This window comes from Urocampus carinirostris, chromosome 11, assembly GCF_059441175.1.
Source record: "Urocampus carinirostris isolate Australia breed hairy pipefish chromosome 11, RoL_Ucar_1.0, whole genome shotgun sequence".
Lineage (NCBI taxonomy): Eukaryota > Metazoa > Chordata > Actinopteri > Syngnathiformes > Syngnathidae > Urocampus > Urocampus carinirostris.
In genome coordinates this window covers 25,966,524-25,993,195 of record NC_142359.1, presented here as the reverse complement: position 1 = coordinate 25,993,195, position 26,672 = coordinate 25,966,524, and the positions used below count along the sequence as shown (strand labels likewise).

General features: G+C 39.2%; 1 protein-coding gene across 2 annotated transcripts in view; it reads right to left on the bottom strand.

Annotated features, from left to right (window-relative positions):
* apaf1 (apoptotic peptidase activating factor 1) overlaps window positions 1–26,672 on the bottom strand; it is a 46,661-nt gene that overhangs the window by 17,099 nt on the left and 2,890 nt on the right. For both annotated transcript variants that reach the window (XM_088346928.1, XM_088346927.1), the window contains exons 2-17: window positions 23,463–23,630; window positions 22,062–22,407; window positions 18,649–18,847; window positions 18,469–18,581; window positions 15,294–15,425; window positions 14,933–15,171; window positions 13,982–14,149; window positions 13,789–13,920; window positions 13,064–13,177; window positions 11,701–11,885; window positions 11,511–11,637; window positions 11,027–11,152; window positions 10,823–10,963; window positions 9,377–9,502; window positions 9,172–9,318; window positions 8,340–8,468 (exon numbers count right to left, since the gene is read on the bottom strand). In XM_088346928.1, the coding sequence (XP_088203054.1) occupies window positions 8,340–8,468; window positions 9,172–9,318; window positions 9,377–9,502; window positions 10,823–10,963; window positions 11,027–11,152; window positions 11,511–11,637; window positions 11,701–11,885; window positions 13,064–13,177; window positions 13,789–13,920; window positions 13,982–14,149; window positions 14,933–15,171; window positions 15,294–15,425; window positions 18,469–18,581; window positions 18,649–18,847; window positions 22,062–22,407; window positions 23,463–23,606 (2,568 nt within the window). In that variant the 5' untranslated portion in view covers window positions 23,607–23,630. The remainder of the gene's footprint in view (window positions 1–8,339; window positions 8,469–9,171; window positions 9,319–9,376; window positions 9,503–10,822; window positions 10,964–11,026; window positions 11,153–11,510; window positions 11,638–11,700; window positions 11,886–13,063; window positions 13,178–13,788; window positions 13,921–13,981; window positions 14,150–14,932; window positions 15,172–15,293; window positions 15,426–18,468; window positions 18,582–18,648; window positions 18,848–22,061; window positions 22,408–23,462; window positions 23,631–26,672) is intronic.

Below are 26,672 nucleotides of genomic sequence, written 5' to 3'. Positions count from 1 at the left end.
CCCGTTTCAATCCAATTGATTCAAATTGATAATGTGTTTCGATTTACAATAGTTTCATCATTCCATATTTACTACTAGAACCAATTAAACTTATAAGTAGAGATACAACTGTGTTATTGTAGTTGTGCACGTATGTAGTATTTCTGTCATGTCCAGCATGGTCGCCGTGGCGACCGTCTAATTTGCGAGTGTCCTTCTTAAGGGCTTGCCGGTCTGAGTAAAAGCCTGTTTTATGAGTATTCCTAGTCTGAGTTCCCGTTTGCCTGTAGGCCAGTTGCTGTTTTGTTTTTTCCCTGAGCGTTGGACAATTTTGCTGAATAGAAGTACCTGGTCGTTAAGCGATTGAGTTCTGGTCCGGTCTGCACTTAACTCAACCATTCCTGCAGTAGTATCTTATAATATTTACATATTTACAATAAGATTCTGTAATATTTTCGAAGTCTGTTGTAGTATTTTTGAAGGATTTTTTTTTTTTAGTAGCGCTAGTATTAATGCTGTTGTAGTTTTGCAGCAGTATTCTTGCAGAATTTCTGTAGTTGGTCTTTTTAGAATTATAGCCGTACCATATACTATGTCCCGTTTTTCAAGCTCTATATTCCGTTTTCTAGTAATTTCATAGAATTTCTGTAGTAGGATTTACATTATCGTAATACTTTACCATCCCATTTCTTGTTCTCCTTTGGTTTACTGCACATGAATGGCATGATTAAACCCTAGAGGTTTAATTCTGACCCAATTGTGGAAAAATGTATTTGATAATGTTACTTCCGGCGCCGTCACGAATGGCAGCCACTCCAGCAGCTCTCGTGTTATTTTCGCTACTTTTGTGATTTATTTATTTGTTTATTTATTTTTGCGTACTTTATCAGTGCCTTGCAACACTTGGATTACTTTCTATCCTACGGATATGAGTTTCATCTCGCAAAAATACGTACATTAAACAACACCACCTACATTGGACATTACCGAATCTTACTGCAATATGTATTCTGCGTAGCACTATTTAGTTACTCTATATAACATGCTAAAGTGGGCATTTGCACGTCACACTGGGTATTTGTATATTGTATTCTTTTGGCTTTACTATTGTTTGTTATTGTTATTGTATTGTTCTCAGCTCAGGGATGCTGCTGGAAATGTGAATTTCCCTCAGGGGATGAGTAAAGTATCTATCTATCTATCTATCTGATTAATTCGTTCACCCCTGTGCTCAGCATCTTTTTCTATAACAAAATTTTATGTATTGCGTGGTACGTATCTTCTTATTCTAAAGCAAAACAACATGTTATGTCTATGTTTATTTGCCTTCAATTAGATATTGATCCTTTTAATAATTTCCTTTTATTTTCATAGCTTATCTATAAAATACTGTTATATGTTTTGCACAATGCTGACAACTTCTTTTTTGCACTACAATGACTATTTTTCACCAAATGCATATTTACACAAACCTCAACTGTATGTAACATTTTAAATGCACATTCTTGTGTAAATATTGTATTAATTACAACTATAACCTTATATTTTCCGATCCTTTACCTAACTCTGAAGATGGAGTGTCATGCCAAATTTAATTGTCAGTTACAATATGTGAACCCGTTTTGTAACTATGTCCGTAAAGGTATATTCCATTCCATCATAAATGGTCTGGATTTATATAGTACTTTTCAAGACCCTGGGGAACTCCAAAAACACTACCTAATGTGTTGTTTTTCATACTTTTGTCTCAAGTTTTTCATACCCAATTTTCAGCAACTTATCCTTATTTAAATAACTTATGTTGTATGTTTGTCTTAGTGTTTCTTTTTCCTTTCCTTTCGGAATTAAACAAAACAATATACTAGGTTAACTTTTTTGTGTAATTCAGGGGCACTTAGAGTCTCGTTAAGTCTCATCGTGCTTACGTACTGAGATGTTTTAGTGAATTAGCCAGTTTATTCAATTTCTAAATTTTTCTCTAAATTTAAGTACTAGTAGACATTAATTATCTTAGTTTAATTAATTTCCATTCATTTCCCATGCAGTTATATTTCTAAATCACCAAAATCGTCTTGTATGGTTGTCTCTAAATCCACTAATCCGTTATTTTGAATTCCTTTAATCCTTTCCAGGATTGATCAATCTTTTTCTCATTGTCTTCTAAAACAAAAATGCTCTTTTCCATAGACATTGTTTCATTTTAACTTAACCAAACCATAAGTCAGCTATTGTTTCACATTTATTAATCATTTGTCGAACGTAACGCTCATTCTAAAAAAATTCAGTGTGGACTCAATTGTCCTAAAAAACTGCCAACTCGAACTCAATGTCAAAAATTTCTAATTGTCTTTTCATCCCTCTGTAATCATAATCTCTTATTGTTGATTCGATATAAAGTAATACCTACTTGTCACTCATGAATTATCTTGTTGAATCGTATTTATTTTATATTACTATCTTAATCTTTTATTCCGCGCAACAATCTTCGTTTTTACGCAATCGTCTTAGTTCCCTTTGTTTCTTTTTTTCTTTTCTTTTTAAAAGAAATATTTCATTCAGTGACTGAAATAGCTTCAGCTACGTTATTAATGATTTCTAGTCTCCAATTTTCTTCCCTGTGATAATATGTCGTCATTTTCAAACTTCTTTCAATTTTTTGATAATTCGAAATCATTCATACCACTAGTAATCTATTATTGAATATGAGAAAAACTAAGGAAACAATCTTTTTATGTATTACGCCTCTTTTGAATTTGGCCATTTATAACCAACGAAAAGATGGACACTGAAATTATGGACGGTTTCCAGTCGTCTTCTTTGTTTTACTCGCCCTTGCTTTATTAGGAGCATAACTACACGTCTTAAAAATTCTTACCCTTTTGCCATTCGCATATTCAACGAGAGATGATTAGTTTTGCTATTTAAACATTCTTTCTTTTTAAACTATTCTGTATAATTATCTTGTATACACTCAGTGTTTTCATTTCACCATGTACCTGTGTCCCAGATGCATCATTCATGCTGGGGACGCAAACTTTTCCTTTAAATTGTCATTATCATTTAATTCCTCGTTAACAAAGATCAACGCATTGCAAGCTTCATCGTTACTCTGTATTGCTGTATGAGATTTTATTTTTCTGCACGCCGATCTTAGCTAATGAGATCTCGTCGCTTCGAGATTACGTCATTGCTGTTGGTAATTGGTTAAGTCAGTCTTTTTCTTTAGACAAAACTGCTTTTTTCTCAATTTATTGAAGAGAGCCAGCTCATAAATGCCCTTTTTGCACTTAACTTGGTATTTAGTTCTGTAGTTATTTATTTTCAATTGACGTAGTGTACCATGTCTTTGTTTTAAAATACCATATTGAATCGTTAGTTTTGTGATACTGTTTAGTATACCTCTAGGGCACAGGTGTCAAAGAGGCTGCAGGTTGAATTATGAAACCCAGGTGCCTTGAACAAAGACATTGTTCTGTATTTCTTTTCGCTTTCTCTCCCACTTTGTCTCTGTCTCTTTCACTTACTGTGTCTCTTTTTAACTTCTTTTGCCCTACCTTCATTTTTCCTTTTCTCTCTTTTCTCTTTCTTCCTACCCTTCACGCTTTCCTTTCTCTCCTTCTGTCTTTCTATTTCTCTTTTGATTTCTTTCTTCCTCCCCCTTTCTTTTGACTTTTTTGTTTCTCATGCTCTCTCCCCCTCTCCTTTTCCTTCCCTCTTTCTCTTTTATTTCTCTCTCATTTTCTTTCTCTTGAATCTACCAGTCAGGCCCCCGACAGAATGTTTGTTCTATCGTGTGGCCCCCGAGTTCAAATGACTTTGACACCCTTGCTCTAGGGGCATTTCTCTATTACCGTATTACTGTCGTAGTATTTCTACGGTACTTTCATTCAGCGATTTTAATTTTCACTGTGTGACGTTTTGAGTGTCGAGCGACTTAAAATTCGACTCCCTCCCGCCGTCACTTATGAGTGCTGAGGCTCACTTTGTCTGTCAATTTGTCTCAAATTATTGATTCAAAACCTGATGCAAGCCAAGTTATTTTGTGAAAATGTCAAATTCCTACAACTGAAGATACTTACGTATTTACTTTTAGCACAGGCGCTGGGCAATGGAGCAAAATGCGCATGTCCTGTTTATAGTTCCTAACACTTACCCAATCAAAACGTTTGAGTTTCTTTGCTACAGGTTCTGGATAAAACGTCCGTTCTCGGTTAAGGTTTTTTCCTGCGAGTTTTTATTAGAAATGTCTTGATAGTGAACCTAAATCGTTTAATTAGCTTTCTTATAAAGTATTTTTAGCAATTTACATCCAAAACAGGGACCGCTGGTGTGACTACGTGACTGTAAACTAGAGTAATAATTAGAAGAAAATAGTGCTTCTTTGGGCACTGTGACTCTCCTTATTTATCCTGTTCAGCACTTTTACTTCGGTTGCACTCCACAGTGCAAAGACATCTTGGGGTCAATGTATACACACTGTCCCTTTAAAAGTTTCCGAGTGCATGTTTCTTATGAAACCATATTCTAAAAATTATATTTTACACATTTTCGTCATATCTCACATTTTTCTTTTTTCCTGTAATATTTTTGATTTTGGTACTTTCGAGCTTCCATACCTCAGGGCCATTGAGCCCTTCATGAGGTAAAATGTACTTGTACTTTCCAAATCCTCAACCGTTTTGGCATGTTATACAGTAGTGTCACACTTAACCGGGCCGCTGTCTCTAGGATGCGTCATGGTCTGCAACTGCAGCGTCGCTTCTTGGATCTCCGGTTGCACTTTCGGAACCACAATTTCCATTCGCCGCTGCGATTTCTCGAGCTCTGCTCCTAGTAACAATCATATCAGACAATTTATTATCACACACAGCTTTGTCATCCACATTTTGTTTTCCTAATTTTAACGTTACTGCCCTGTTGATCTTGCTTGGTCTCGTTGACGGTGGCAGCGTGAGCCGTGGTACCGCGGTTCAGATGGTACCCTTTTGAGCTGCCCTCGACCTGGACTGCGGCCAGCGTTGCCCTCACGACGGTGTACGGTCCCTCACGCCTCGGATGGTTCCTCTTTCGTCGTAACCTTGATGTAGACGAGATCCCCTGGGACGTCTTTTCAAATGGTTGTTCGACCTTGGACTCTTGTCTCTTAACCAGCCGGTAGATGACAGCCGTCAATTGTCTCATACAGTCTCTCAGTTCAGTTTGTAGTTGCTCAAGTGGCGGCCCCTTATAGGGACCTCCTAGATGCGGTGCTGGTCTGCCTGTTAGCATTTCATGCGGTGTTAAATGCGTGATCCAATGAGTTTGCATGCGATAACTCATCAGCGCTAACTGTAGCGCATCCCCTCAGTCGAGCCTAGTACTCACAAAGATCTTGTTTATCTTTGATTTTAATATTCCATTTACTCTTTTCCACCATCCCTTGACTTTGTTGATAAACCTCACCGAACCGTTGTTTAATGTGTAGTTTTTGTAAGATGCCCTTCACGACCTTTTGAACAAATGTTATCCGAGCTTATTTCTGACGGTATGCCAAATCGCGGAATAACTTCTCTAATCAAAAACCTAATTACTGTTCCCGCACCTAGATCTTTTGATGGCACTGCTCCTATTATTCCTACTACTCCTATTATTATTATTCTCTCCGTCTACCGTGGCCTGTATCTGATATAAAGTCAAAGGTATTCCCCTGTTACCTATTCTCCTTAATAATCCTCCTGATGCTCCTGCATCTGGAGACACATCACCGTTTTCCTGGAAAGCAGATTCAAAATACAATTTTAGCAGTATTTCTGCAATATTTTTCTGAAAACGTTTCACTAGTTTTCCAACCTCACTTCTCCAAGACAGGTCTGTGAAGTATTGCTCTTAATTAACCCATCGCAGAAAGGAATGATTTTGAGAATTTACAGTTACAGAGCGAACAATCCCGTACTAGGATTCAGGTCGCATGGAAAAAAGGACGGGGGCTACCGATTGATAATGATTTTTGTCGAAGAGAATACTAAGTTACACCTCTTGTGTTTGACTGGCGCTTATCCAGTTTAAAATGCTGCACAGAGTTGATTATTCCAAGTCCAAACTTTCTCACATAATACAAATGTCTCCGTTCGATTAGGCCTCTCAGATATTAGATAAGAGACTTGAGTCGATTTGCTAGTTGCTGTGACCTTTCTTGCTGAGTATCTTCCTATCCAAAAGTATTCTTGCACACGTGATCAAGTTTGAACCAGTTTGGGCCATTGAGTCTCACATTGGCACATGGAAGAGGCTGAGCCACTCCTCCCCCCTTTCTCTCTCTCTGCATGGGTGGGCAGCGAAGACAGTATAAGAGTACAGTGGGACCTCGCTACTTCGCGGTTCGACGTTCGCGGATTCAGAGCTTCGCGGTCTGTAATGGTAAAAAAAAATAAATAAATAAATAAAATCTTTTTTTTTTCTTTTTGAAGGGGCATCGCTACTTCAAAGATTTTCAGTTTTTGCGGGTGGTTTTGGTCCCCATTAACCGGGTCTAAAAAATATTTAAAAAAAAAAAATATATATATATATATATATATATTTTTTTTTTTATTATTTTTTTTATTTTTTGAAGGTGCGCCGCTACTTCGCGGATTTTCACTTGTCGCGGGTAGTTTTGGTCCCCATTAACCGCGATAACCGAGGTGTTACTGTATGGGCACTATCTTAGATAAAAAAAACTTTTGTGTCACACCGAAAAAGGCTCCACAGCTGTGTATTCCATCTTTCTGGCATCCAGTAAATAGTTGAACAAGAATATGTCGTATCCTGGTTTACATTTGTAGCATAAAGAGCATTTAAGATAAAAGAACCAGGCTGAGGTTCAGATCGAACTTTACTGGCTAGGTGTAACAAAATGCAAACGGATCCCTCTGAAATCTTAGTCTTATGTTCTATTGCTGCCCCAACCTGTATATAGGGCTGTTTTGATACCATGTCAGTTATTCTCTGGGTGAATTTAAAACCTTCCCTTCCCTTCGATAGCAATAATTGGTGCAAGGGACATTTCTACTGCATTGAATTCTACCCAGAAATATATTAAAGCCTTCTAATTTTGGCTTGTAAGGGGATGTTTATTCCTGCGTTGAAGTCTACTTGGTACCCATACTTTGGCTCAAGGAGACTATACTCTTTCCGAAACTTAAGAGGATCAAGTTCACCACTCACTTTTACCAAAAGTGGCTACCTCTTACTTCAAAAGCTTCAAACGTTTGTCCCCCTCGATAAGTGCCTTATGAAGTAGCTTTTTGTTTTTATGTGTGTATGTTTTCACTGTGGGAGTCCCGGCAGCAACGGGAGCTACACTGTGGGAGTCCCGGCAGCAACGGCCTGGGTTGTGGAACCCAGAAGGAGAGGACCCACACAGAAGGGAGAAGACCCACACAGAGGACTGTCAGAATGCTGCTTGGGAGGGTGGGATGGCAGAGCTATGCCCTTGCACAATAGTATTGCCTTTTACACGCTGGTTAACTACTGTTAAAAGAAAATAACTCTGAAATTGTTTAATTGATGAATATGCTTGATGGCTGTTGAGATTGTCGTTTTTGTTTTTGCTGCTGTTGGTGTCGGTGGATTTGTTCAGACCAAGGACAATCAACTTTGGCCTGGACGGATCTATCGACACTAACAAAGATGTTATACAGTATAATGAAATTGTGAATATGCTTGATTGCTAATATGTTTTTCGAGAAGGGTTGTTCAAACCTCACATTGTGTTTGCTGTTAAAAACGTCATATTGGAATATAATATTGTGAATGTGCTTGATTGCTGTTGTGTTGGTCAAGATTGTTTTCTGTTGTTGGTGTCAAGGGATTTGTTCAGACCAATCGACTTTGGCCTGGACGGATCTATTGACACTAACAAAGATGTTATATAATGAAATTGTGAATATGCTTGATTGCTAATAGGATTTTCGAGAAGGGTTGTTCAAACCCTCACATTGTGTTTGCTGTTAATAACATCATATTGGAATATAATATTGTGATTGTGCTTGTTTGCTGTTGTGATTGTCATGATTGTTTTTTTTGTTATTAGTGTCAATAAATTTGTTCAAACCAAAAAGTATGTTTTTGAGTACACACACATAGCCAACCACGTAAACTCAGGCCTTGGTGGGGCCTGGGTCGTACTTTTGTTTGTTTGTTTACGTATGAGTCCTCTGCTGTCATTTGAAAATCCTACACCCAGGATTTTGTGAGGTCCAACTGTTTTGCATATGCACTTTGAAAAAAAAGTACAATGCATGTTTGATTGTGCTTCCAGTTGTATTAAAGATATCAACAAAAACATAAAAAAAATAGAAACAATAAAATACAAAGGGTGGTTTGAAAAGCACAAGTTTGACCTCCACAGCGTAGTTGGAGAAGGCGATGGCCAGCAAGTTTCCGACGGGGCATGTGTGGCAGAACTGGACCATGCTCATCCGACCGGTTCGAATCTCCAGCAGCATCTGCGACGTCCCCACCTCCATTACCTGTGCAAAAGCCGCAAACGTTTGGCAAACAAAATAACAAAATCATGTGAGGTGTACCCTTGCCAAAGAGTTTGACCCCATCTGTCGAATTATCAGCCTTTGACCAGCTTTCAGACAAAAAGAATCATGAAGTCTGACACAATTCTCAAGTGAAAATAGATACATTTCATATTTCATTTTTTTTTGCTAATAAAAAAGCCATAGAATATTATTTGTCCTTTTACGATTTTTATTTTTTCAAATTAATTGTAATTTAAAAAAGAATAACCTAGAAATTAACAAAATAATGATATTAATAAAAATAATAAAATAGAAACATGAAAAATAGTAATACAAAATATAAAAATATGTACAAAATTTGAAAGATTATCAACATTTCAATATTTTATACTATGTAATCTTTTGAATTTTATATAATTTCTATGTTTTCATTATTGTTTCCATTTTCATTATTATCTTTATTTCAAAATAAATTAACCAAATATTTTGGTAATTCTCATCTCATCTCATCAATTTTCTGTATTATCCTCTTGAGACCAAAGCTCTTGTATGATGTGGATTGATGTACACTTATGTGTACACCAGGTCTTAAGAGGTTAAGTCTGAAGCCTGAAACGTCCCGAAAGGTCGAATACAAGTGGAATAATCCAAGAAGGGGGGGCATAATAGACTTTGGCAAGGCATTGTATCGAACCGGACAAACCAAAACGGCGCTCCTGACGGCGCAAACCAAACGCTTTCCGTCGCCAGTCCAGCTGCTGCACTTGACCAGAACATCCTCGCCGGCATCGACGCACCACTCTTGCACATTTATTGTCTTCCACTCGTTGGCGGAGGACACGTCAAAAAGCTGGAGGGAGCAGGGTATTTAGTGGGCGTGGCCTGGCTGGAAAAAAGGAGGCGCTCACCTTGACGGTGCCATCATTGGAGGAAGTGGACAGGTAAGCATCGTTGGGGGAGAAGCAGCAGTGGTTGACAGGCTCAAGGTGGCCGAACAAGGTGTTTTGAGATGAGGGTTTGTTCAGGTTCCACAGCTGGAACATGGATGAAGATGGAATTATAAGGGACAGTGTGAAAAAATTCCCCACTAAAAGTAATAATCATAGTTGTAGCTTAGAATGGCACAAAAAGTGTGTGCATTTCAAGAGGAAACTACCAAAGTCTGAAGTATAACACTTCCCAAGCTTTATTTAAACTAGGCAGCTAACAATAGCAGCTAGCCCTGAGCAATAGCCTGCAGCGTAGTGGCTAAAGTGGGTTGAAGATGCATGATTCTGTGGAAGGTGATTGATACTGAAGGACGCAACAAGCTTGATTTACCCTACGTATGTCAAAAGTGTGGCCAGAATCATTGCATAATTTTCTTCTTCTCTAAGAAAGTTTTGATTTTGGTAAATAGACATATTCAATTGATTTAAAAAAATATAGGTGAATCAAAGAAAATTGTCATTGTAATTGTTTTTTGGCACTCAATTTAGCCCACTTTTGCTAAAATAGAAACTATAGACTACTCAGGGCGCCTGAATAATGGCGGCTAACGTTGATAAAGAAACTTTTATCATCAATCTTCTCAATTAAAAAAATTGGAAAACTGAAAATGAATGCACAGAATACTGTACTATGCAAAATATAATAATTTTAAGTAGTGTAAACAAATTTAGCTTTAGCGATTAGCTTGTATCCTTAGTATCTGTATTGTCAGCGCTTTAGGGGTCGCTAGCTGCGACCCACACAACATTTACAACTTGCTACGTTCAAGCAGCGGACATCAAGGACACCGTCACCTCTATTAGCATTAACTATTAATAATATTTATAATGATTATAAGCAACATTAATTTCTAGCATCAGCAATCTAGCGTTACTCAATTAAAACATTGAACAATTGAAAATTGATGCAGACCAGAGCAATCCTTTCCCCTCATTTTAAGTATAATTTTTCAGGCTGCCGTCTACCTGAACTGAATACATATTTAGCCTAGTGGTTAGCTTTAGTATTGTATAACATTGCTTTGGGGGTCGCTGGCTGTGACAAGCACAATATAAGCAAGTAGCATTAGCAAATTCTTTCATTTAAAACATTTGATCAGTCCGGCCCTCAAATTGTAGTCAAACTTTTTATTCGGCCCTTGGTCCATTTGACTTTGACACCCCTGATTTACAATGAAGAGTTAACAATAGCAGCATACAGAAGGCCATAGCCTGCATCCAAGTGGCTAACATGCGAGGCTAGAGAAGGAAACAGTAAGAAAAAACGGCAGATCAAAAAATTGTAAACCGAGATATCAAAAATAATGCCTAATTTTGACACCACTAGGAGTGGCCATAGCACACAGCTTTATGAGCTGCATTGACCTTGACGTTCATGAAAGCGTCGTTGGAGCAGGTGGCCAGCAGGAGGGGCCGTGTGGTGTTGGTGAACTGGCAGTGGTTGACCTGCTCTTCGTGCTCCACTTTAAAGATTCTAAGCAATATTCCCTGCTCGGCGTTCCACACCTGCAAAGAGAAAAAAAGTTGCACGAAAAGAAGAAATGTAGTCGGAAGTCGTTAGCGTTTGACCTTGACTTTTCTGTCACTGGAGCAACTGGCCACGAGACGGTTGTCGGGGGAGAAGGCGCAACACAGGACTTCGTCGTCGTGGGCTTGGATCTCTGTCAGCTTCTCGCCAGACGTACTCCGGAATACCTAGGAACGTGGGATTGCGGCGCAGATGGAGTAAGAGAGGGGGAGATAGAGGGCAAGAGAGAGAAAAGAAAAGAAATAGAAAAACAGAGAAATAAAGATAGAAAGAGGGTAAGAGCAAGAAATCGATCAAATTAAATATATATAGAGAGAGAGAGCAAGAAACAGAGCAAATTAGATGGAGATAGAGTGAGAGATGGAAAGAAAGCAAGGCATCTTTCTTAATTTCTTAAATTGGCTATGGGTCCAAAGATGCTAAAGGGAGGCCAAAAACACCATAACCATTGAAACGAGGCCGTGACCATCACAACTTATCTTCGGAATACAACCCTTGCCCACTATAAACGAGGCTTCACTGCACCTTGAGCGTCTTACTGGAGCCGCAAGTTGCGATTTTGCTTCCGTCGTGGGAGAAGCAGGCGGCATAGACCGAGCCCTGGTGGGGATGGATCACCAGCCGGGTAAGACTCTCCACACTGTCTTTGTTCCTACACACAAACCAATCATAAGTAGGATGACATGTCCCCAAGGCGGACATTCTGTTAGCTTACAGCCAGTCAAAGTAGAGCTTCCCGTTTGTGGCTCGTTCTTGAGCTTGTTTCAGAGCTTGCCGGTAAACTTCGGATTCCTGAGGCTGCGACAAAGCGAGCTGGACAACGTCTGGAAATGGTCGCTGCTCCAGCTGATGTCCACTGAGGGACAAAAACTCCTGGAAGTGACTTCGTACATCACTGTTCTGGAAAAAAAATAAAATAAATGCTATTCTTGCGCCAAAGCACACTTCTGCAATCGAACGAAGCGCAAGGCACATGCCCAAAATATTAAAGTTAACCTATGGAAGCAAATTGTGAATTTTTTCTCAATGTTTCCTTCTCTAGCCGCTCATTATAGCCACTTGGCTGCAGACCCTGGCTCACCGCTAGCCGCTGTTGTTAGGTGCTACGGCTTTGTTCTTCAGTGTCACTCACCTTCCTCCACGCACATCATCAAGTCCCATGATTCAGGGACCTTCAACTTTTTTCCCCACCATTTCCTTCTTGAGCCACTCACGTTAGCCACTTGGCTGCAAGCTACGGCTCACTGCTAGCTGCTTTTGTAATTATTAGCTGCCCCTGCTTTGCCTTTTACAATTCCCCTTTTTGCTGATAGTAACTGTTTTTTTCCCCACCGTTTTCATAGCTGCTCATGCACTGGGTTTTGTGATTCACAAATTTAGCACCTTTTTACACTTCTTACTTCTCAAGTCACTCATCTTAGCCACCTGACTGCAGGCTAAGTTTTATAGCTATTGTGTTTGCAAGCTGCTCTATGAAAATCACTTGGGTTCCACAGCTGCTCATGCAAGCAAATGTCGCTCACTTCTGCGATTTGGGAATCTGGCACTTTTTCCATTATTTCTTTCTCTAGCCACTCACGTTACCCACTGCATGTGATAGTTGCGGAGTCTAGTGATTTTTGTTTTTATGTTTGTTTCCTTCTCTAGCCACTAATACTAGCCGCCTGGCTGCAGGCTACGGCTTGCAGCTAGCTACATTTGTTGTTGTTATCTACTTCTCTCAGTGTCACTCGCCTTACATAGTAGAGTCCGGTGACTTAAGCATCTTCCACTATTTTCCACTGTTTCCTTCTCTAGCTGCTCATGTTAGCCTCGTTGCAGGCTATGGCTAGCTGCTAGCTGCTTTCATTTCCATTAGCTACTCCTGCTTCCTCTTTCAGTTTCACTCCCTTCCACAGCTCTTCTGGGACTTTTTTCCCCACCGTTACATTCTCTAGCCACTGAAGTTAGTCACCTGGCAGCAAATTGTTTGTAAATTACAATACTTTATTGGTTTTCATTGCATTTAAAGTGAAAATCGAAAATATCTCAGAGTACTTTTCATTTTTTTACTGTGATAAATTCGGAATTTTGCTGACCTTTCTGTCCAAAACTGGTCCGTATTCTACTATGTCGTTGATGAGATGAGCCGGGCCCAGTAGGCGGGCCTTGTGTGCGACCCAGTCCAGAGAGAACAACAGATCGAACAGCTCCTGGTAAGACAAAAACAATTTTAGGCCTTTTTCATTTCAGAACACCAAAGACTGAAACGAACGTTGCACACTTTACACTCTATCTGATATGCAGTCGTCCAGGCTTTTTTTTTAAATACCACATGATAATAACTAAGGGAAACAATTTTGGTTTAACTTATGACAAATCTGATTTTGCGTTTATTTATATCTTTTAGGACGACTTTGTTTCCTCCATTCTCTAAAATTTGTTTCTGGTACAGTGAGTATAAATAGTGGGATTATGAGATTCAAGCTAATGCCTTTTCATGCAAAATTTATATCACCAGTGGTCTAGAGGTTAGGATTCGGTGCTTTCACTGGCGCAACCTGGGTTCCATTCCTGTTGCATACAGTGTTTCGCAAGATTGATCAATCATTTCACAAATACGGTAGTATACAGTAAAACCTCTGGAATCAACAGACACGAATAAACATTGTATGCATTTTCCATATTATCCTCTGTATTTTCCGGTATAAAAGGTACACCTAGTTATAAGGCGCACTTTCAAATTCCTAGCCAATTTGGGGTTTTTAGGTGCGCCATATAGTCCGGAAAATACGGTACTTATTTTCAGTTGCCATTGTGTTACCTGAGGGAGGTTGGCTCTGGCCATGTGGTATATCAAAAACCGGATCCAGTAGTGGCATTGGTCTTCTGCAGATGTGGGGGGAGCTTCGCTGTAGTGCTGCTGGTACTGGCGCACCACCTTGGTGTGAAGGTTCTGTAGCACAAAAATAAATCTCGTTCATCGATATTTTTGGTTTTGTGAGCTCGATTCACACCTCCAGCTGGGCACGGTTCTGCTCCACCAAAAAGTCCAGTTGAAGGTCGTGGAGATAGTAGAGCTGAGGTTTGCTGTGACTGTCCACAAAAAGCAGAGACTTGTTGACAAACTCCTCCAAGATGTCTTCCACTTCCTCAGGCTCCAAATCCCACAGGACCGACAAAACCTGGACAAACGATGCCAGAATGGGGTCCACGTGACTTCCCTCGGCCAACATTTCAATAAGAACCACATATTTAAAAAAAGCTAGAATAAGTAAAAAATGATTAAATATGATTTGAATATTGAACATTAACGTCAGCGAAACAAAAATTACAAGTATTGAAATGTACTAAAAATTCTGGAAAGTATGAAGAGGGCATTGAAAATGAAAAACCATGTAAATAAATGCAACAAAGTACTGAATCATATAAATTAGTACTGAGAGAATAGAAAGAATCTAAAAAGTGCAAAAAGTAGTACAACGTACTGCAAAGTATTGACTATTTGAAAACATACTAAAAGTGTAAATATTCAAAAAAAGTAGTGAAAAGTACTGAATAGAAATAATACTGAATAGTACTGAAAGTATGAAAAAGTACTAAAACGAATGAAAGATAAGTGGAAAAAGTACAGAAAATTTTCAAAAAGTAATAAAAAGGACTGAAAAGTATTGAAAACGTAAGAAAAAATACTAAAAAGATAAAAAGTATTGAATGCTACTGAAAAGTATGAAAAAGAAAAGTAACTCTAAAATATCAAAAAGCATTCAAATGTAGTAAGATATCAAAAAATATGAAAACGTAAGTATGAAAAGTAGAGAAGAGGACAAAAAAAAAATATGAAAAAGTACCGGAATTTTAGGTGATCAGAAAATACAGAACGGCAATTTTAGGTTCATGGCAGAATAAGTTGAAAACGTTAAATAAATTGTTCTAATTTCCTTTCATCTTTTTTTAACGGCCCTGACCTTAGCAGGAATCTTGACATCGGGCCCCAGCACCGCGAGATCCCGGTAGAGGTGTCTGTGATCTTCGGGCAGGACCTCGATACTTGCTGCCATGGCCTGGTCCAGGGCGTCGTAGTCGTAAGATGAGGACTTGCGGATGCGCTTGAACTGTTTCTGCTGTAGTTGCTGCAGGTAGTAGCTCCAACGCGAAGGTTTTTCCTTCAGCAAGGCGCCGATCAGGGACACTACCAGGGGGGAGCCTAAGACAAGAAAAAAGCAGAGGCTCAAAGAGGTGACAATGTCTTCCAGATTGTGCAGAGACCGGACTCTCGGTCAGGTTCTCCTTTGACATTGGTGAGTGAGGAAGAGGATCTGGATGCACCTTTGCATTCCCGGACGATGCTCCGAGCCTCCTCGGGCAGATTTTCCAAAACGTAACCAGTGTAGAGGGCCAGAATCTCCAACGCTTTGTTGTCTTCTAAACCGCTCTCCACCTCCTCTTCATACCTCACTCCTGAAAAAGACAAAACGTTCAACTATGAAATGTGTCTAGTCTGCTTAATGTGTAGAAACAATGATTGTTCCCATGTGTTTCATCTAGGATGACATTTGTTTTGAGAAATGTAACTGGTAAACAGAGAGTCTTAACATTTCCATCTTCAGTTAACAGTTAAACATCATTAATGTCCATTTTTTTTTTACTTAGAATCCAAACTTTTTTCCCAAGACTGATGAAATTAATTAAGAAAGCACGGACTGCTCCTTTGTTTCTTCAGAAGGCCGAAACTCCTTTTGTTTTCGTGCAGGATCAAATATTATTTCACTTTTGACAGGTAATGAAAATAACTCCTGATCATTTATATGGGCTTGTGTCAACAATGTCCTTTTTTCTTTTATGTGTATCCATTTTTCCTTTTCAGGTAAATGAACGTAGTTTGTTAGTATCAAACACATGATTGTTTATTTGTGTGTCTTTATTACTTTTCTTCTGGACTGATAAATCATTATCCACATCAATAAACTAAATAAAATAATTTAATGCTAAAATTAAAACATGTTAAGAGTATTGCTTCCTTCATGATAAATGCTAGAGAGAATATGAGGCTTTGTCAAATTAATTCAGGTGGAAAACGGTTAGCAATACCTGCTGGCCGAATCAGTTACCACTGAATTGGATTCTAAATTAAATAAATAAAATTTAAAGCAATTTACTCTACAACTAAATATATTGGAAAGTATGAAGGGGATACAGAAAATCAATTATAAGTAGGGACAAGACAAGTAAATACTATAAACTATTAATACAGAGAACAACAACGTCTTGAAAAGTATTAAATAACTTGGAAAATCTATTCAAGTACTTAAGAGTACTGAATAGTATGAAAAGGTACTAAAAAGTAATTATATGGCGCACCGTGTTATAAGGCGCACCTTCAATGAATGATATATTTTAAAACTTTTGCCATACATAAGACGCACCCCATTATAAGGCGCTATAAGTGCATGCTGGTTTAAGATCAGGTAATTGTGCAATTTTGTAATTGTAATCTTGTGCAGTCCTTCGAGACATTTTTGGGATTAAGGGCTGTTTACGGTAAATAAATGTGACGACTTGACTACAGTAGAGAATGTAGTTACGTTATGCAACCTCTAGATGTTGCCACGCTAAAGGGAATGTCAACAAAACATTCAAAAAGGTCAAACTTTATTAAGAAACAAGCTTTCCACAACTCCATTTACTCCTAAAATAAATAAACAGCCGTTTTATTATTTTATCTGAGGTAAAGCATTTTCGTGACACATCTTTAACATCTTTGAACAACATCAAGGCATATAGTTTACTTTTCCTCCATTTAGTCAACACGCAAAGAAAAAAACGTCTGATTCTGTTATTTTAAATGAAACGTTAGTGCAATCGCAATAAAGTGACACTCGCAATGTGCAAAAACAACAAGTGCAAAACAATAACAATAAAGCAATAACATAATAACTGTAAAATGTAAAACATAAACACACAAAAGAAAAACAGATCACTCTATAAGCTCCTCATCGACGAATCCCTCGAATTCTTCTTCTGCTGTGTTCGAATTGACCATATCTCAGTGAATGGGCCATCCAACACGTCCGGTGTTTTTGTCCTGTGCCAGCGCTGTTGCCTTCATACGTATGGTTATCGTACTGACACTTCTGCTTGCCGCTCTTTGTTGAACAACCCACTGTTCAAGTGTCTCCTCTAACTCTGGCCATCTTGCTTTATTGCCACGGAAACTTTGTTGAGTTTTCCTTACTTGGCGGAGCTTATCTTCATCCTTTCTCCACTTCCGTACCATCGATTCATTTAAGTTTAACTCTCTCGCTGCCGCTCTATTGCCGTGTTGTGCTGCGTGACTGATCGCCTTGAGTTTAAACTCGGCGTTGTACGCGTGTCTCTTAACAGGAGCCATTTTTTATACAAATGCACGTATGAAAGAGAATCGTTGTTTAATATTTCCCAGTATGCACAGCGCAAAAAATGGAGTCGGCGGCTGTTTCTCGTAGTTGCAAGACCTTGCGAATTTAATATTGAGCCATATGTAAGGCGCACTGTGTTATAAGGCGCATGGTCAGCTTTTGAAAAAAATTAGGACTTTTAGGTGCGCCTTATAGTGCGGAAAATACGGTAAAAGGGTACTAAAAAGCACTGTCCAGTATGAAAAAAATCAATGGTTAAAAGTAATTACAAGTACTTAAAACATAATGAATTATGAAACATTCTAATAAACACTGAATAGTAACGAAAAGTATAAAAAAAAAGGTTCTCAATAGTAAAATGTCATAACAATTACTGAAACGTACGAACAAATTACCAAAATGAACAAAAGAGCCGAAAATGTTCTAATAAGTAGTGAAAAGAAAAAAAACAAATAGGAATGAAAAGTATGAAAAACGAACTTAAAAATTATAAAAAAGTAGTGAATAGTAATAAAATGTATTGTATGATAAAATGTATTGTATGATAAAATGTAATTGATAAAGTTCTGATTAGTAGGGTATGACAAAGTATAAAGTAAAAAAGAATACTGAAACATATGAAAAAAGTAATAAAATGAAAAAAGGTGACAAAAAGGTTCTAATGAGTAATAGAAAGTAAAATACAAAAAGTCCTGAAAAGTTAAAAAAATAACTCAAAAATCAAAGTGTGAAAAATAAACTTCAAAATTAGGAAAAAGTAAGGAAAAGTAACGACTAGTATGAAAACGCACTGTATAATATGATGTAATCAAAAAGTACTGAATAGTACTGGAAAGTATGACAAAGTATCGGAAAGTAAAAAATCATTAAAAAAATACTAAAAAGTATGAAAACATAATACAAAGTACAATGAATACTGAAAGGTATTAAGAAGTCATCAAAAGTCAAAATAGAAAATGTACTGAAAAGTATTTAAAAGTCATGAGTAGTATGAAGAAGTACGAAATAGTATGAAAAATCCTGAAAAGTATTTTCTAGGCTTAATCTTAATTTGCTGTCTTTTATAATCCACTCCTGCAGAATACAGCACAGAAACCGTTGCTCACCGCTTACAGAATCGGCAAGACTTCGATTCCTGGTGGTCAGAAGTATTCGGCAGTGAATGTCAAAGGTTTTGAGCACCAGGCTGTCCCAGATGTCGTCCAGAATCAGCAGACATCTAGAAACCGACAAGCAGACGTGTGCAAAAACCACTCGGAGAACGGTTCGGTTGGCGGGGAACTCACCTGGGGTATCGGCGCAACACCAGGAAGCGGAGTCGTTCCTTGGCCTCGTCTAGGGAGGTGGGAGGACGCTGGGTGACTTGAGGGACCTGAGACTCCAGGTTTTGCTCCAGACGAAAGCACAGCGCTTGGATCTTCACCAGCAGGTTGGCTTTATCCACTTGACCGATAGACAGCCAGTGGATACCTCCTGGGAAGCACTCTGAGGGACAGACAGAAACCAAAAGTCTGTCTCAATAATGGGTGCAACTAACAACGGTTTTAATAACAATAATCAAGACTATTCAAACAATTCCTCAAACAAGGGATAGTTACATTTTATTTCTTAAATTTAGGATGAAGTTGTTTTAATTATGTGGCAAATGATAATAAACACAAAAAATGGGTACAGTGACTAATACATCTTTTATTGAGCATACTGTGGATTTGTACAAAAATTGCTTTAAGACGCATGGGATTATAAGGCGCACAGTCAAAAATGTTGTGAATTTTTTTTTATATATAAGGCACACTGGAATATAAGGCACATATAAATACAAGTACAGTAAGGACGAGGATTTCACATAAAATAAATAGGTCCCATATTTGTGCTTTGATTGATCACTCAAAATACATATAGCTGATCACAATTGCAAAATATTGATGCAACACGAATCGAAACTGGATAATGGCAAGGAGAGTGCCAGATCCTATCCACTAGACCACCAGGGATACAAACGACACATTATTAGCTTTTGTAGAGAAAATTGCTTTAAATTATATGTCATCACACAATTTTTATGTTGGCCTGGAGAGGGATGGGCGCCACCAGGCCGTAGGGAATGGTGGCTATACGACAATAGTGGTTAGGTTGGGTTCCAAACAACCGACCAACTACGTTATTGATATTATTGGGCCGGGCCGCAAGAATATTTTCAGACATTAAACGAGTCTGGGTACAGAAACTCGCAATGTCTTTACAAAATGCACAAGATTCTAAACTGAACGAAGAGAAAGGCATTGTAGAAAGAAAATTTGTCATCCTGAAAGATTTAATAGAATTGTCTTTATTGTCATTGATGTCAACGGATAACTATACACACTGGAAGTAACAAAATTAGACATGGCACTCCAGGGTAAAACATGTAGTAAATACTTTGAAGAGAAGACTAGACTATCATGATAAATTGGCAAAAAAAAAAAAATATTATTACAACGTAGTGCTCAGAAAACTGCCCTAAATTATGACATTTGTGAATTGTAACAATGGTGCAATGAAAATAAGTGCAATAACATATAGCAGTAATCTAAAGAAATCGAATATAATTCACAAGATATATATACAGTAATCCCTCGGTTATCGCGGTTAATGGGGACAAAAAGTGAAAATCCACGAAGTAGTGACGCACCTTCAAAAATGCTTAAAAACATAAAATAAAATAATTTAAAAAAAAAAATTAGTAGTATTTTTTTTAGACCCGCAAAGCTCTCAACCCGCGAAGTAGTGAGGTCCCGCTGTGTATATATATATATATATATATATATATATATATATGTAGGGCAGCACGGCGGCGCAGTTGTTAGCGCATGTGCGGCACAGTTCTGAGGTCATGGGAACCTCCTGCGTGGGTTCAAATCCAGCTCCTCCGGTTTCCTCCACATTCCAAAAACATGCATTTCAGGTGAATTGGTCGGTCCAAATTGTCCCTAGGTGTGACTGAGCGAGTGAGTTGTCTGTCCCCGTGTGCCCTGCGATCGGCTGGCAACCAGTTCAGGGTGTCCCCAGCCCATGATTGCTGGGATGGGCTCCAGCAACCCCGCGACCTTACTGAGGATAAGCGGTGTAGCTGATGAGATGAGATGAGATATATATATATATATACACACTCAAAAAATACAGTAAACATTCATCTCCCTGTAGCGAAAAACCAAGTACAAGCAGTGGTAGAACAGTAGAAAAATTTAATGTGCATTTGGTGAAATACATTCTGTGTTCAACTGCAAAGTTTATAACTTAAGAACTTAACGATTCTCAGCAGTTTGTAATCGAACGATTTCACCAACGGATGTTTTTCTTTTTATCTTCAACCCTTTAACAACTAGCGTTTGTTCTTTGGACTGCGTGCATTTTATTTGTCAGGCACAGTCTGGCATAACGCTGAGGCTCTCCTTTATAGCAAACTATACATTTTGGTTTGAATATTACAGTACAGTGGAACCTCGGTTTTCGAACGCCTCTCAGTTCAAACAAATCGGAGTCCGACCAAAAATTTCCAGAAATTCTTGCTTCGCTGTTTGGTCAAAAAATCGGAGTTCGAACGCCGGTAATGCGTGAGAGTGCGTACGCTAGGGTGCGATGCTGAGCGGCGTACGGGTGTAGATCGCTCTTTTCGTGACCAACTTTTATCGCGTGCGGACGTGCGTCGTTTAGCTTTTGCTTTTGATATAGGTGTACAAAGTGTTTTAGCCCCTAATTATGCCTCCGAAGAAATTCAGTGCAAGCAGCAAAGTTGCTACAGGTAAAAAAAGTCGTGCGTACAACTATTGCATTTAAGAAAGAAATAAAAGCAAAATATAAAGGAGGTGTGCGAGTGTCTGATCTTGCTAGGGAATACCCCACTGTCCACCTGTGCCTTCTGCTAACCACCACAAAGGTAAGAAATCCTATTCATAATTCTTTTCTTTATCCTTTTTTTTTTAATTTGTACACGTTCATGTTAGCGTAATCTTTCGTACGGAAGATTACGATAACGCAAACGTACGATTAGCCTGGGTTAGCTTTATGTTTACGTTGATTATTCAAGGTAAACATTCAGGGTGTTGGAACATAGCTCAACTTTTAGGGTGTTGGAACGGAGCCCCCTTTCCAATGAACCGCTCACCACTTGTTGTGGAGACCCGGGTGCTAAATGACTTGTAAACGACGACGATTAGCCTGGGTTAGCTTTATGTTTACGTTGAACATTCGAGGTAAACATTCAGGGTGTTGGAATGGATTAAAAGGATTTACTTTATTTTTATTGGGAAGAACGATTTTGGTGATCGAAAAAATCAGTTTTCGAACAGGGTTCTGGAACGGATTATGGTCGAGAACAAAAGTTCCACTGTACTTGAATCTAACAGAGGCGAGTCATACTCCGTTTTGTTTAACTGTCCGATATTTTTCTCTAAAATGTTTGTGCATCACCGAAGTACTGCAATGATACGCAAGGTCTGCTACAAAATTATTTGTTACGGTTCGAAACTTGTTCATAAGCGACCCTCAGCAGAGATTATCATCAGGTAAGGTGCCTTACCCTTTTGGGAAAACGTGGCGATAATAGTGGACAATGGAATTTATTGTTGACTATTTTTGATTTTTGTCGACAACGTTGACTAATCATTGCACCCCTAGTCTCGCTTGGGGACAAAAAAAACAAAATGAAGAGACCAATCACCTTCGATGAGTCTCTGGTCTCGAACGGCTTCTGCTGCCAGCACGGACTTCCCAGAACCGGCCATCCCGAAGACGGTCAGCCATCCCGGCTCTTTTCCCAGGTGGTAGAGCTTATCCCGGATCTGGTTGACCAACTCAGGACGGCTGACGAAAACCACGGGCCTCTGAGGGACGCCCCCAGCGCTCAAAAGTGATTGGACGGCGCCGTCAGAACTCTTGACTTGGAGTAAAGCGGCTAAGTCGTAGTAGGCCTCCTTGACCAGAGCGTTATAAAACGAGAGGAAAGCATCATTGTCCTTCATGAGCAAGAGTTCCAGTAGTGCGGATGCCTGCTCTCTCCTGCTTGGCTTTACAAAGACACAAAATCAGCATGTTTTAGTCTCTTAAAGTGACAGTGTTTAAGAATTGACTACATGAGGTTGTTTTAGCTTAAATGAAAAAGAAACCTTGGAAGAAGACACACTACAGAAGCCTGAAGGATACCATTTGGCAAATCTCTAAAAGCTACTGACATTTTATACCCTGAGTGGCTGAAAAGGCCAATGGCTGAAGTTGGTCGGAGATAGCTACTAAAAGGGCCATTGAAAGATTGCAAGAAAAATATTTAACTACACAGAGCACTTACAAATAACAATAGCTATTATAGGTGATACAAACCCTGCAACCAAGAGGCTAACTTGAGTGGCTAGAGAAGGAAAAAAAGAATCATGGGACTCAGCGACCATTACATGCCAGGTTAAGCCGTGGAAATTGTGTGACACTGAAAGATAATGCTGGATCTGCTAACAAAAGCAGCATTAGTGAGCCATAGCCTGCAACCAAGCGGCTAACATGAGTGCCTAGAGAAGGAAACAAGCAAAAACTCATTGGACTCATTGACCATCACATGCAGGGCTCAGCTGTGGAAGGCGAGTGACACTGAATAACGATGCTGGAGCAGGTTACAATAATATTAGCAGTGGTTAGGTGGCTAACACGGGCGGGTAGAGAAGGAAAAAGTCCCAGATTGCTGGATCACAGAACTCACGACATTTGCTTTTGCATGAGTAGCTGTGAAAGGCAGGTGATTTACACTGAACAGCTAACAATGGCAATAAGTCATTGCATGCAGCAAAGTGGCTAACATAAGTGTAAGATGCCTGAGTGACAGGACTCAGTGACATCCACCTGCATTAACAGCAGCTGACAATAGCAATAGCGATTAGCCATACACACCAGCCAAGTGTCTAATATGAGTGGCTAAAGTTTAAAAAAGTGGGAAAAAATAAGATCACACTTATGAACTAGTACATGCATTTTTGCTTATTATTTGATTCAAAAGTGTTTGTCTTAAACCAATGAGGTATTCTACACCAGTAGAGTCACTATATATGACACACTGTCACTTAAGAATGCCACCAACCTGAGCACTGATCCTCTCCTCCTCCTCGCTGGTCAGCACCTCGTCGCTGATCATGTGATCCATCAGGTAGGGGGGTTTGATGTCTTGCTCCAGGTGGTGGCGGAGGCGAAGCAGTCTGCTCCGCGCGCCTTCGTTTAGCGCCATCGCCCCACATGCAAAAAAAAGGCACTTTTGTGCCACACAAACCATTTAAATCTTTTTGGAGACCAGTTTTGGACCTAAAACGATAAGAAGCACTGACATTCGTTCACAACTTCAATTAAAATATCTATTTCTTCATCTTTTCAATTAAATACTAAAATACAATATGTATCCGTATATAACGGCCATTTTTTGTTTTTTGTTAACAAAAAATAATTTTAAGTTTGGTATACAACCCTTAACGTACATTGCTTATTTAGTCAAAAATTTCACAAAACTGAAGGATTTGAACCCGGATCATGGCAATGAGAGTGCCAAATTCTAACCCCTAGGCTACCAGTGATGTAGATGACATACAAAATATAATGACATTTCATTTCATCATCACATTATTTTTAGTCATGGTACCAGAGACAAATGTTTGAGAATGTAGAAAACAGAGAGTCAACCTGAAAGAAATGAACTAAAAAAGGCCAACAACGAAAAACAAAACTTTGTTTTATCTGATGATGAATCGGACTTTAAAGGACATTATACAAATACACTGTAAATGTTATATTGGTATTGTGTTCATAGTTTGCGTTGTCAATAAATGATTTGAATCATGGCCGCACGAATCAAATAATGTTTGTCATTTACACTGCTTAGGCTGAGCTGAGAAAAAGTTTAACAATACTCTATGTGGATTTTTAATAAAAAAATAAGGTTGTGCGTTATAAACGAGCATACATTTGCACGAGAGAGCATTATATACGAATAAATACGGTAAACATTATTTCTTTTTTTGACCAGAGGTGTGATGTTCTGGCCCGCCTAAAATGAAATGCACGGTTTGGGTTTTTGAGTTTTTCCTTGCCCTCATGTAGGTTTTAGATCAGGTAATAATAATAATAACAACAACAACAACAATAATAATAGGTGTAATAATAGTCTGTAGTTTGCAATTATCTGTGGTCTGAGCAGCCCTTTGAGACTCCTTGTGATTAAGGGCGTCACAAATAAACATGACGTGACGTGTTGTGACTGCGATCGAGTATTGATTAAAATTATTTTTAACCACTGTGCCGCGACACACTAGTATGCCGTGAGAAATTATCCAATGTCACTTTTTAAAATTTTATAAAACATTTATAAATCATTTCCTGCAAATATTATGTCATTGACAAGTGTCTGTACTATAAAAACTGGGGGTATTATAAATTATATTGTAATTAAACGTACTGTTCAGTGTAATTTTGTAACATTTTTGGTGAGTGGTGTTCCGCAAAGTTTTTCCAGTGTAAAAAACATGTCCTGGCTCAAATTTAGGTTGAAAAACACTGGATTAGAGCAGGTGCCAGCAGAGCACTATATTTTATTTTTTAATTATGGCCGCTGAAGCATTGCCATTGTTTCATCTCATTAGCTACACCGCTTATCCTCAGTAGGGTCGCGGGGGTGCTGGAGCCCATCCCAGCAATCATCGGGCAGTGGGCAGGGGACACCTTGAACTGGTTGCCAGCCAATCGCAGGGCACACAGGGACAGACAACTCACTCGCTCATTCACACCTAGGGACAATTTGGACCGGCCAATTCACCTGAAATGCATGTTTTTGGAATGTGGGAGGAAACCAGAGTTCCCGGAGGAAACTCACGCAAGCACGGGGAGAACATACATTGTGTCTCTCCTAAAATGAACTGCACTGTTTTGGCCACAATACATTATCCCCAGTCAACTATTGGCGAGAGAAAGGGTTGGGAGCAAATTTGTGTCATGCGTGGAGGCTCCTCTCTCCAATTTTATCCGCCTAAAATAACCTGCACTGTTAAGGCCACGATCCATTATCCCGAATTGACTATTCCTGATAGCGGTGTTTGGAGATGGTCAAATCATCTGGGTTCAAGTCTTATTAATTGATTATGATAATTTTATATTAAGGGCAGCACGGCGGCGCAGTGGTTAGCGCGTGTGCGGCACAGTTCTAAGGTCTTGGGAACGTCCTGTGTGGGTTCAAATCCAGCTAGCGGACTTCCTGTGCAGAGTTTGTATGTTCACCCCGTGCTTGCGTGGGTTTCCTCCGGGCACTCCGGTTTCCTCCCATATTCCAAAGACATCCATTTCAGGTGGATTGGCCAGTCCAAATTGTCCCTGGCTGGCTGGCAACCAGTTCAGGGTGTCCCCTGCTCACTGCCTGATAATTGCTCGAAAGGGCTCCAGCACCTCTGCGACCCTACTGAGGATAAGCGGTGCAGCTGAGGAGATGAATTTTATATAATTCATCAATTACTTAATGGTTACTTCCAGGACAGTCCAGTGAATCCCACCGAGTAAAATATTTACAGAGAAATAAAAAAAGTAAGCCTAAAAGCATTTCTGCTTCATTGGATGTTCCTTGACGTAATCCGTTTGTTTCATTACATAATTTCTGTTTACAAATGAACTCATTTGTAAAATTATTCCCAATATGGACGATAGACTCTGACCTGTTGTTTGACACCACTCTTGGCCAACAGCAAGCTTTCTTTTATGGTCCGGAGCCCACATTAGCCTATAATAGAGCTAAGATCGGATCTTAAAAAAACCCAGCCTGACCTGACTCGACCCGCAGGTACAAAAACCCGAACCGCCCAAACCTAACTGATTACCGTATTTTCCGCACTATAAGGCGCACCTAAAAGCCTTTATTTTTTTCAAAAGCTGACCATGCGCCTTATAATACAGTGCGCCTTATTTATGGATCAACATTAAGTCGCAAAGTCTTCCAACTAACTTGCAACCGCCGACTATATTTTCCCCCGAACGCCGAGTAGTCCGCGGTGTATGCTGGGATTTATTTACCGGCATTTCATTGGCTAACCAATGTGTCAATCATCATTTGAATCGATCACTATTGGCTAAAGTTATTCAGAGGTCAAGGGGCGGATCCTTTTTATCATTTACAGGCTGGCATTGGCTTGAACGGCAAAACAAAGCCTGCAATTGGCCAAAAAAGATGTGTCAATCATCAGTTGAATCGATCACTATTGGCTAACGTTATTTGGAGGTCAAGGGGCGGATCCAATAAACCATTTACAGGCTGGCATTGGCT